Genomic DNA, 12,744 nt, shown 5'->3' with positions numbered 1-12,744 from the left:
TTCAAAATGGCAGCAGAATGTACTGGAAGTATAAAGGGTGCCGTACGGAAATTCAGAGTGGCTTCCCAAATTCCATGGATTTGGTGCTAAGCGAATTCTCAGGAACTATTTCTGTCTGTGTCGGGGTGCTGGGATTGCAAGTTATCACCTTCCACTTGGACCGGGATTGGTGGGAATGATGGCCAGTGGCCACCACCTGCAATGCTCTCAGGAGAAGGCCTGTCCCCTGGGGAAAGCTCGTAGCTCATGTGCATATGACGGGGTCTTCTGATTCGCCTCCAGGGAAAAGAGGTAGCAAAGCATCCGAATAGCAGGACCAGCAGAGAAGATGCCCCTTACCTCTCACTGTTCTTTTTGCCACTGGAGGAACTGCTGGTGGATCCCGTGCGGTTTCGGTTTCCTTTGGAATCCCCGTAGCTTTCCCTTCGGCCGCCAGGAGATACTCGCTCGGAGGAGCTGGTCCTCTTGATGGTACTACAGCGAGATGTAAATGACAGTGAAATTCTCAACAGAGTGATTTTATTTTATTTTACTGCTGAGTATAAAAATACATTACGGAGGACATCATACTTCCACATGGATATGGAAGAGATTGGCTCTAAGTTCCTAACTATAGAATGTCTGTCGGTCTCCGTCTCTGTGTGTACGTCCGTATGTGTTCCTAACTGCAGAATGTCACTTGGGACCAACACCTCTGCTAGTTGCTTTTGGAACTGCGGCAATTGGTACAGTTCAAAGTCACAGCAGAACCTGAGAGGGAAGATCTCCAACAACCCCATCTTAGAGACTCCAGCGGCTTCATAGGAAATGTCCTGCCCTGGAGCGGGCTCCAGTCTCAAACAGTGGTTTTTAACCCAGGGTGATGCCCCCAGAGGACATCTGGTGACATCTGGTGACATCTGGAGACACTTTTGATTGGCACCGCTGGGGGCAGGGGGCTGCTCCTGGCATCCAGTGGGTAGAGAGGATCCAGGGATGCTGCTAAATATCCTACAACTCCCAGGATACCCTGACAGAGAACAATCCAGCCCCCAGAGTCAGTAGTGCTGAAATTGAGGAACTCTGGCCTAAACTCTGGCCTAAACTCTGTCCCACACGTGGGACAAAATGCACACAGGACGCCACTGGTGATGACAGCAACATTCCACCCCAGGTACTATGCCTCTGTTTGGAGGTAGCACCCATACTTGCATGGGGAACTACCAGGGGGAACTAGACTGGTTGGGGGCCTGGGGGCGGTGTCTGGGAAGGCTTCCTGAAGACTGTGAGTGTCTGGGAGAGATGAAATGAATGGCTTGAGTGTGTTGTGATTACACGGTAGGGAAGAGACTGTTCTAGGAAGAAGGATGGCCCATGCGGCATTAAGGGGTGAGTGAGCCAGGGCAGGGGCTGCAGGTACACTGTGCCGCTCCTGGACTATATACGTGTATCACAGGCAGCGCTGCTACGTTTTATCCTCCTCGCTAGGCCATACATTCCTTGGGACCCTCTCTCATTGATCGTTCTTAGGTACTTCGAGAGCCTGGTAAAGAAGCGTGATACTTATTCAATGAAAAAGATACTTATTCCATGAAGCAGTAAACGAGAATGTCACACTGTGCAGCTGTCACAGGAAGGGGTACGAGGTGCTCTAACGTAGCACCTGCTCTGTAAGAAGGAAGGAGAGGGCAGGCTGGCAGCGCCAGTCCCGGGCTGGGGCTGTGGGTGGAGGGCCTGCCCTGGGGGCGTGGGAAGGGGCGGCAGAGAAGGCTGGAGAGGCAGGAGGAGGAAGCCAGGAGAGAGGGGCCAAAGGCGGGAAGAAGTGGGGTGTGGGCAGCGCAGGGGGTGCAGGAGAGGATGGGAATGAGAGAGGAGTGCCTGGTGGTCCGCTGCCCGGAGCACGGCCCCAGGGAGGGTGCAGGTCAGACCACACTTCAGCCAGGAGGACACGGGAGCTGAGGGACCTGAGAACAAGGCTCTGCTCCTGGGAGGAGTGGGGTGGTCAGAGCCCCCCTTCCTCCTAATGACACAGAGTAGCCCCCACTCACTCTCCTTCCCCGTCCTCGCCCCCATCCCTCGGGCCGGCTTCAGCCCCTTTCCCTTGGAACCACCCATCACTCCGCAAAGAGTCTCTTAGCATGTTTTTAAAAACCGAATGGTGTATCAGCTTTTGAAAAGCCCTCTCGCGCTCTGGGTGAGCGAACACAGATAAAGTGACCATGATCGTGATGACAGGAACATGCTTTCTGCACAGGCTTTTCGGTAGCTGAGGAAGCTCTGGCTTTACAGCACCAGGACCTCACAACCGGGATCTGGACGGGCATGCCTTAAGGTCAGAACGTGCATTTTTAGAACGCTCAATTTGGGGACAAGGAAATTACAGATCTTAGGAGAGCATTGCATTTCGGAAATTTGGGACTGAGGTCTAAAAATGATAGAAAGCTTTGTGCTTAAAGTCCAATCTCTTCCAGAGACGAGAAACAGCATGCTGGTTTAATTTCGTGGGCTCTTTCCCTGCCAAGCATCCAGCGTGGGGCCCGGAGGCGCGCTGCCTGGCCCCTGGTGGCCCCCTGGGAAAGGAGCGGCCGCCAGCCCAGAGCGTCACCCGCACCGTATCCCTTAGGGAAGTTCATGGCAAGTTCACAGCAACTTAGAGACTTGTATTAAACACTCGTACAGAGCTGAAAAACCCTGACTGCTAATCAGTTATACCCGACATGAACCGACTTTTCTAATAATGCTGAGCTTGGCGGCTGGAAGAGCTACCAGGGGACACCAGTGATGGAAACATGGAAGTAGCAGGTGGCAGTGATGGGCCACAGATGCTAAGAACTTCATGGCTGGCATCTGTTATTTAATCTAGTCCCCTAAAAAGCATTGTTATTGCCCTTATACAGATGAGGACACAAATCCAGGATGCAGCAGCTAGTCTGGGGTTACTTTGCTTCTTGTTCTCTCTGCTGGGCCTCCCACTCAGGACCGCGTACAGTTCATGAGACACCCATGCACGCGGGTTTGAGGGCCTGCTGAATGTCTAAAAATTCAACAAACATCAATATTTAATATGGTTACAGGATGTGAGGCTCGACCAACTGAAGAGCTTTATACTGGGTGTTTACAGAACCTAATGCTCCTGGGCTGGAAAATAAATCTAAGTACCCCTCACCTGCGTGCCCATCTATTTGGTCTGCATGCAGCCAGGAGACTCACAGACCTATGTAATCTACGTGTAAGAGGCTCAGAGACAAAGTGGAATAAACCGAGAGCGACAACAAAAGGGTGGAAAAATATTTTGGTAAGCTTCAATAAACAATAGAACACACACCACACATCGAAATGGAAAATGTTTCCGTCTGCATCCACAGACTTGGATATAGCTCTTCCCAGATATTTGTCATTTGCACATTTGCATTAAAATGTTAAGCTTTTTTTTTTTTTAAAAGTACTATTGTTGTATACATAGAAAAAAAAAACAAGATATTTCCTTTTGAGAGCCAAAAGCTCTTATGAATTAAAGAGGATTTACCAAGACTCAAAGTGAAGGACACAAAATAAAGCTTGAAGACCAGACATTCACAGGATCAAGGGCAGCTGGAAGGAGTAATACTGTATACTCACTGCGAGAAGCCTCCTTCAATAACCAGCAGGGAATATCAAAGAAGTTATGTTCCCTCTGGACAGCAAGGGAAAAATACTGCTCTTCATTTTGAAAGTGGTGGAAGAACTGGTTTTTGTGAGACCGTACAGTAATGGAGTACATTTTTTAGCACTTACAGCAAGGAAAATATTTTTGGCGTAGAAATGCATGGACACCATCACCTCTTCTTTTCCCTTCTGGTCTCTACCCCCACTCCCAAAGCAAGAACCTTCTCAGTTCTGAAAATACAATGGTTCTTTACACTACATTACATACCCATCCAACGGTTTTTACCAATTTAAACTAAATTTTAGACATAATACCATTTCTGCAAGGGTGACTGGTGGCAAGCTCTCTTCTTACAGTTAGATAGTAACTCTAAACAGAATAAGCTACAAGTATGTCTTTTTTCATCACGTGATTTGGAATCAAGGATCGGTTTTCCAAAATTTTGCAAGAAGAGCCTAAACTTTTACAACTGAAAAAACTCAAATCTGACAGGTAGCTCTTGTGTATGTACAACCAGAGATTTTCTGATGATGTCTTCTGTAGTGACAGTCGGGGCGATGACACTTGATTAAAACAATGATCCACTCAACAAATACGTATTAGGCATTGACCGTACACTGGGTGCTGCGCTCAGCACTCGTGAGTCCACATGGGACCAGGACCGATCTGGTGCTTGTCCTTAAGTTACAACTCTCGCAGGAGATCACTCACTTCAGTGATTACAAAATGCTCTTATCTCCCTCTCTTCTGCTGTATCTTTGTGGCAGAAACCGAGTCATTTTCTAGGGAAGCTGCTGATCTTAGAGAATCTGACATCTTCAAAACAAGTTTTTCTTCTACCGTGTGAAGCCAGCTACCTGAGTCCAGAGGGGTGACTGCATCACTTGGACAAAGGGATAGGTCCCAAACCATCTTCCTCTGTTCAAAGGCATAATACTTCCATCTCTATTTTGCCACAGAAACAGACTCGAAATGTGAGTTTAGCGCCTACATTTCAATGGATCGGAACGATAAGGAAATATATCAGAAGTAATACTAATAAAAACCCCAGAAAATCATTTCACTTTTCTACTTTTGAAATTGTGTGTGGGTCCAGCACTGAGCGGTGCATTTCCAAATGGGTATTTCTAACAAGTATAACCATTTTTCCAAAGGACTGTCAGCTGTTATTTTGGAAGTGATAGATGTTTTCCACCCTATCTTACACTTGGAACAGAGCTTTTTTTTTTTTTTTTTAAATAATGCTCTGTTTTGTACCAGTTTTGTTCTTTTGATCTCTCTTCTCACAGCTCTGCCCTATTGTAAACCTCTACTTAGGAGCAGAAAGAATGAGTGATTGTCCTTGTTTTGAGCCAGTGGAAATGTTATTCTATTGTCAGCTTCAGCATCCCCACTGAGCAAGGTATGACCTACAATGTCTTCCCCGGATTTTCTGCCTTTTTTCCTTTGACTAATGGAAACAAAGCTTTTCCCAAGGATTCCAAATCAAGCCCCCAATCGAAGTCTTAATTGGCAACACAAAGCGCCGCCGCTGGGCGCTGGACAATTTCCAAAGGAGATTTTGTTCTTAAGCACTAGGCTGAAAAAACCCCAGAGAAAAGAAAACAAACATATACCCATCCGCACACTGCAGATGCCCCAACTTGGTTAATTTGGAACTCTGATTACAGAAAAATTCCCGCGTGATTGTAAACATATTTGAAACGTCCTGGAAGCAATTTTAATCCTAATATTCAGAATGCCCAGCGTGCTTCTTGCTCTTTTCAGAATTCTCTCCTAATGAGAGATCTATAGGAACTTGACCACAGAAGAATAATTAGATGCTACTGTTTGGGTTTCCAGTGTCCAAGTGGATGGGAACTCATATCCATGGAAGCCCATAAAAGCCAGAGAAAATAAATGAATCACTTATGTTCTACCCTGAAAACCAAGAGTCTTGGACACTCAATCTAGAAAACCATGCATTTCTGGTTGGCTGCTTGACAACAGTTTATCAGATGAACCAAATTGATTATTCTGCAAATTAAAGAAGCGTCTACAGAGGCCTTAGAATATTCTGGAAGGAAGGTTACTGTTTAAATGTTAATATGCATACATGTACACATGCACACAATATGATGGCTACAAATAACCAGCCCTCCCCCCTCCATCCCTCCCTTCTTTCCTTCCTTTCCTCCTAAGAAAATCCTGCTATGAGCAGTCACTAACCATGAGTCCTTGCATTTAAGGCTGACACAGGGGGCAGAGGACCAGGCCTCTCTGCTCACAGCACATGGCCGGCTCTGTCCCTGGAGTCCAGCCCCTGCTGCCCCTTAGTCTCAGGCAGTCCTATTTCAGACTTGATGCCAGGAGTCTCACTGCTGCTCCATCAGCACTCATAGGGGCATCTCAGAACCTCATTGCTCCTGATAGTAGAATGCAGAGAACGTGGAGCATGCAAGAGGGATTATTTCCAAACAGTAATTATATCAAGCATTTTTTATGAGTTGATGTAAGTGCTGACCTGGACACCTTGTGGGAAGCAGCCTAGCACCATAGAGTTAGGAGTGTGAGCTCTGGACGCACACAAATCTGGGTCTGAGCCCTTTCTGAGCTCTGTGCTGTGGGACCTGTGGAAGTTACCACACTTCTCTAAGCTTTAGTCTTCTAATAAAATAGAAATAATAATATGTACCTTGTGAGTCATTCTGAGGATGAGTGATACCAGGATTAAAAACCTGGTACTTCATAGCCTTCTTGTCATTGAAGAATGACTTTTGCCGTCATCGCTGACTTATAAGGGGCCCGAGGTATGCATCTGATTCCATAGCCCAGCCTCACTTCTGCAGTCAGTTTCAGAAAACTCATTCCCCAGCCTTACTCTACTCTACCCTGAATAAATGTTACAAATGCTAGAACTGAAAATATAAAGTGCTGGGAATTCTAGCAATAGTGCCAATTAATCCTATGAAGTCTAAGAAAACTGTGAACAGTCTATAAAGTGAAGGGCATTACTGTACTATATCAAAGTTACTTTGGATTAAACATGAGACTTCTACAAAATCAGGGAGCAAGAATGCTGGACATAAGCTCTCATGTAATAAACTGAAAACTAAAAATTATATTTGCATTTTAATTTTTACTTTCATTTTTTTGCTCTGAAATTTTTAAAATTTTACTTAGATTCCAAATATAAGAGGTATAAACAATAAAATTCTATTTTATCCAAGAATAAAGGGAAAGAATCTCCTTTTTTGATTACTAATTTGCTCCTTTTTAAATTTATTTAAAAGATTTATTTATTTATTTATTTAAGTAGTCTTCACATGCAATGTAGGGCACAAACTTACGACCTTGAGATCAAGAGTTGCATGTTCTACTGACTGAGCTAGCCAGGCACCACAATAATTTGCCATTTAAAAAAGTCACTCTTTGGGGGTGCCTGGGTGGCTCAATTGGTTAAACACTGACTTCAGCTCTGGTCATGATCTCAGAGTCATGACTGAGCCCCACATTGGGCTCTGCACTGGGCATGCAGCCTGCTTAAGATTCTCTCCCTCCCCCTCTGCATGAGCTTGTGCACGCACACTCTCTCTCCCTCAAAAAAATAAATAAAAAGTCATTTTTGAGATGAAACATCTCGCTCCTGATCAATGGGTCAAAGAAGAAATCACAAGGGAATTTAGAAAATATTTAGAAACATAAAAATAAAAACAAAAAACATACTAAAACTTATGGGATACATAGAACACAATACTAGGAGGGAAGTTTTATAGCACAAAAGATGTACATCGAGAAGGAGAAAGATCTCAAAACAACCTACCAACAATCTAACTTTCTGTCTCAAGGAACTAGAAAAAGAGAAACTGAAACAAATGTTAGTGAAAGTAAGGACCTAATAAAGATTAGAGCAAAGATAAACAAAACGGAGAATAGGAGTCTAGGGAGAGGGCAGCCCGGGTGGCTCAGCAGTTTAGTGCCGTCTTCAGCCCAGGGCATGATCCTGGAGACCTGGGATCAAGGCCCACATTGGGCTCCCTGCATGGAGCCTGCTTCTACCTCTGCCTGTGTCTCTGCCTCTCCCCCTCTCTCTCTGTCTCTCAAGAATAAATAAATAAAATAAAATCTTAAAAAAAAGAAGTCTGGGGAAAAAACAATGAAACTATAAATTTCTTTTAAAAAGGTCAACAGAATTAACAAATCCTGTTAGACTAAGAAAAAAAAAGAGACCCACAAACTAAAACTAGAAATGAAAGAGGGGATATCACAACCAATGTGAAAGAAGTAAAGAGATTTCTATGAGACTACTATGAGCAATTATATGCTAACAAATTGGATAACCTAGAGGAAATGGATCAATTCCTAGAATTGTACAACCTACTAAGACTGAATCATGAAGAAATAAAAACTCTAACAGACCAATAACTAGAAGGAAATTGAAGCAGTAATAAAAAAAAAAAAATCTCCTAACAAAGAAAAGCCCAGGGCTAGATGGCATCACTAAAGAATCCTACCAAACATTTAAAGATGAATTAATACCAATTCTCTTTAAAGTCATTCAAAGAATTGAAGGAGGCAAGGGGTAATTCTTCCTATCTCATTCTATGAGGCCAGCATTACTCTGATACCAAAACCAGACAATGAAACAAGAAAAACTCTAGACCAATATCCCTGATAAAGCTTGAAGCAAAAATCCTCAACAAAAATACTATCAAACTGAATTCAACAACATATTAAAAGGATTTCAGGAGTCCCTCCTTATCCACAGGGTATACGTTCTAAGACCCCCAGTAGAAGCCTGAAACTGTGGATAGTACCAAACTCTATTTATACAGTTTTTTCCTATATGTACATATCTATGATAAAGCTTAATTTATAAATTAGACACAGTAAGAGATTAACAACCATAATTAATAATAAAATAGAACAGTTGTAACAATCTGCTGTAATAAAAGCTATGTGAATGTGGTCTCTGTCTCTCAAAGTATCTTATTATACTCTACTCATCCACGATAAAATGCCTATGCCACGATAAAATGCCTATGTGATGGGATGAAGTGAGATGAATGAGGTGGGCACTGTGACATAGTGTTAGGCTACTATTGACCTTCTGGTGATATGTCAGAAGGAGGGTCATGTGCTTCCGGACTGAGGTAGATCATGGGCAACTGAAACTGTAGAAAGTGAAACCATGGGTAAGAAGGCACCACTGTATGTACCACAGCCCACTAAGATCGATACCTGGAATACAAGGATGGTTCAACATATGAAAATCAACGTAATACACCACATTAACATAACATCACTATCTTAACTGATGCAGAAAAAGCACTTAACAAAACTCAACATTCTTTCATGTTAAAAGCTCTCAACAAAGGGGCACCTCGGTGGTTCAGTGGTTGAAGGTCTGCCTTTGGCTTGGGTCACGATCCCAGGGTCCTGGGACTGAGTCCCTTCAGGGAACCTGCTTCTCCCTCTGCCTATGTCTCTGCCTCTTTCTGTGTGTATCTCATGAATAAAGTCTTTTAAAAAAATTTCTTAACAAATTAGAAATAGAAGGAAATTAGCTTAACCTAATAAAAGCCATATAGGAAAAGCTCACAGCTAACACTATATGTAACAGTGAAAGACAAAAAGCTTTTCCTCTAAGAACAGGAACAAGGCAAGGAGACCCATTTGTACCATTCCTGCTTAACACAGTACTGGAAATCCTAGCCAGCACAATTAGATAAGAAAAAGAAATGAAAGGCAATGACATTAGAAAGAGAGAAGTAGAGTTATCTGTGTTTGCAGATGACATGATCTTACATGTAGAAAACCCTAAAGATTCCATGCATACAATATTTTTAAACTAATAAACAATTTTAGCAAAGTTGCAGGCAAAAATCAGTTGCATTCCTATACACCAACAATGAAAGGAAATTAAGGAAAAATCCTATTTGGTACAGAATCAAAAAGGATAAAATAGTCAGGAATAAATTTAACCAAGGAAGTGAAAGACTTTTACACAGAAAACTATGAAACATTGCTAAAAGAAATCAAAAGAAGACATAAATAAGTGGAAACACATCTTATTTTCATGGCTTAGAAGACCTAATATTGTTAAAATGTCTATACTACCCTAAATGATCTATAGATTCAACAAATCCCCTATCAAAATGATTTTTTTTGCAGAAATTTAAAAAATCTTAAAATTTAAAAGGAATTTGGAGGGACCCCATATAGCCAATAGTCAAAACAACCTTGAAAAAGAAGAGCAAAGCTGGAGGCCTCAAACTTCCTGATTTCAAAACAGGTTACAAAGTAACAGTAATGAAGTTAGTAAGGTGTCTTTATTAGCACAGAGACAAATACAGATGAATGAAACAGAACAGACAGCCCAGAAATAAACCCTTGAGTATGTGGCCAAATGATTTTCAGCAAAGGAGCCATGACCACAGGACAGCAAAAGGACAGTCTTTTTCAATGAATGGCATAGGGAAAACTGAATATCCACACATAGAAGAATGAACCCTTATCTTAGACAATACACAAAAATGAACTCAAAAGGGATTAAAGATCTAAATGCATGACCTAAAATCATTAAACTCCCAGAAGAAAACACAGGGAAAGTTTCAGGATATTGCATTTATCAATGATTTTTTGGATATGGCACCAAAAGTAGAAATAGACACTTGGGACTACATCACACTTAAAAGTTTTCTGTGCATCAAGGAAACAATTAATAGAGTGAAAAGGCAATCTATGTAATGGGAGGAAATATCTGCAAATCATATATCTAATATGGAGCCGCTATCCAAAATATATAAAGAAATTCTACAGTTTAAGAACAATAACAGAAAAACAAATAATTTGATTAAAAATGGGCAACAAGGGCACCTGGATGGCTCAGTCAGTTGGGTGTTGTCTTTGGCCCAGGTTGTGATCCCACATTGGGCTCCCAGCTCAGCAGGGAGTCCACTTCTCCCTCTCCCTTTGCCCCTCCCTCTGCTTGTGTGTTCTCAAATAAATAAATAAATAAATAAATAAATAAATAAAGTGAGCAAAGGACCTGAATAGACATTTCTCCAAAGGAGATACACAAATGGCCAATAAACATTAAAAATAAAAAAGATGCTCAATATCCAGGTACCCAGCTGGCCAGTCAGTAGAGAGTATGTGACTCTTGATCTTGGGGTATGATCACGAACTCATGAGTTCGAGTCCTATATGGGGCATAAAGATTACTTTAAAAAAAGGATGCTCAATATCACTTATCATATGAGAAATGCAAATCAAAACCACAATGAGATAGCATTTCATATCCATTAGGATGGCCACTAGCAAAAGAACAGAAAATAACAAGTTTTTGGCAAGGATGAGAAGAAATCAGAACCCACTAACCTTGCACTGTTGGTAGGTATGTAAAATGGTGTGGCCATTATGGAAAACAGCATGGCAGTTCCTCAAAAAATTAAAAATAAAATTATCTTATGACTTAGCAATCCTACTTCTGGATATATTCCCAAAAAAATTAAAAGTAGGATTTTGAAGAGCTATTTGCACAGCCATATTCATTGTAGCATCATTTATAATAGCCAAGAGGTGGAAACAAACCAAATGTTCATTAACAGTTGGATGGAAAAAGAAAATGTGGGGTATGTGTATGCGTCTGTATTATGCAGCCTTAAAAAATAAGGAAATCCTGGGATATGCTACAATATGGATGGACATCAAGTGTATCATGCTAAGTAAAATAAGGTAGTCACAAAGGGACACATAAATACTTTATGATTCCACTCATATGAAGTATCTAAAGTAGTCAAAATCATAGAAACAGAATGTAGGAAGGGGATTGCCAAGGGCTTGGGGTAGGAATTACTGTTTGATGGGTAGACAGATTTGGTTTTGCAAGATGAGAAAGTTCTTCAAACTGATGGTCACCAGAGGGGAGGTGAGTTGGGGCTGGGGGAAGTAGGTAATGGGGACGAAGGAGGGCACTTGTTGGGATGGGCACGGGGTGTCATATGGAATGGCTGAATCACTATACTGTACACTCAAAACCAACATAACACTGTGGGTTAACCATACTAGAATTAAAATGTAAATAAATAATTTTAAAAGGAAACAGAAGAAAGATGAAAAAGTTCTTGAGATCTGCTGTGCAATGTGTAACAGTACTTGACACTACTGAATTGTACACTTAAAAATGGTTGAGATGATAAATTTAATGTTACGTGTTTTATAACAGATGGCAATCTGAATCCTAAAATAAAGTCAGCCTTGGCAGTCTTCGACATCTAGACGGGAAAAAGAAAAAGATAGTCCATATCCACTGCTGCCAATTAGAATCCAGAAGGTCACTTTACATTGATTAGAAATAATTGATTCAAGCAAGTATTAGACAGATACGAAATGAGGCTAAGGATTTCAACATTTAAGTTTTAAAATGCCCTGCAAAACCAATTTTCTTAAAATTCACAAACAGTAAGTACATGAAGCTCTATCTGATAAAAATACAATGCAAATTCGCTTGTTGAGGGATGGTATAAATGCTACATATTTGAAAGAGAAGATGGGATCTCTATGTCTTCATCGAAGTCACAACCCAGCATCTGATCTAATGCATACGAGCCCCATGGAGGCCCCACCATGGCCCAGAGCACCTTATTAAAAAATAAGGAAATCCTGGGATATGCTACAATATGGATGGACATAAAGCGTATCATGCTAAGTAAAATAAGGTAGTCACAAAGGGACACATAAATACTTTATGATTCCACTCATATGAAAGTAGTCAAAATCATAGAAAGTAGTCAAAGGTACTCCCTGGCCTGGCCCCTGTAGGTAGTTAGTACCATAATAAGCTCTATAGCTTCTATGGTTGGGCTCATAACAAGTTCAGGGGTAGCACTGCAGAAGGATTTCTTTAAGGTTTTCTAGACTATACCACCATCAGGTATTTAATTTTCTAGAGCCTAAAAAGTTAGAAAAGTGACCTGGCATATAAGATACAAAATTTTAATATCCCAATCATGAAATTAGAGAGATGTTAAGAGCAAACTATGCTCTATGTGACAGACAACATTAATATCTAGAACTTTGCTGTTAAGCACCATTTAAAAGTAGGAGCTTATCTGAATTTTATAGATAAAAAGTTA

The 12,744-nt window shown here is 41.5% G+C and overlaps 1 protein-coding gene across 6 annotated transcripts in view; it reads right to left on the bottom strand.

Moving 5' to 3' along the window:
- Positions 1-12,744, bottom strand: part of EML1 (EMAP like 1) — a 186,124-nt gene that overhangs the window by 49,399 nt on the left and 123,981 nt on the right. For all 6 annotated transcript variants that reach the window (XM_026012562.2, XM_072762293.1, XM_072762292.1 and 3 more), the window contains exon 4: positions 340-474. In XM_026012562.2, the coding sequence (XP_025868347.1) occupies positions 340-474 (135 nt within the window). The remainder of the gene's footprint in view (positions 1-339; positions 475-12,744) is intronic.

The sequence above is a fragment of the Vulpes vulpes genome, chromosome 6 (assembly GCF_048418805.1).
Source record: "Vulpes vulpes isolate BD-2025 chromosome 6, VulVul3, whole genome shotgun sequence".
NCBI lineage: Eukaryota > Metazoa > Chordata > Mammalia > Carnivora > Canidae > Vulpes > Vulpes vulpes.
The sequence above is the reverse complement of the archived record's forward strand: the minus strand, read 5'-3'. Positions and strand labels throughout refer to the sequence as shown.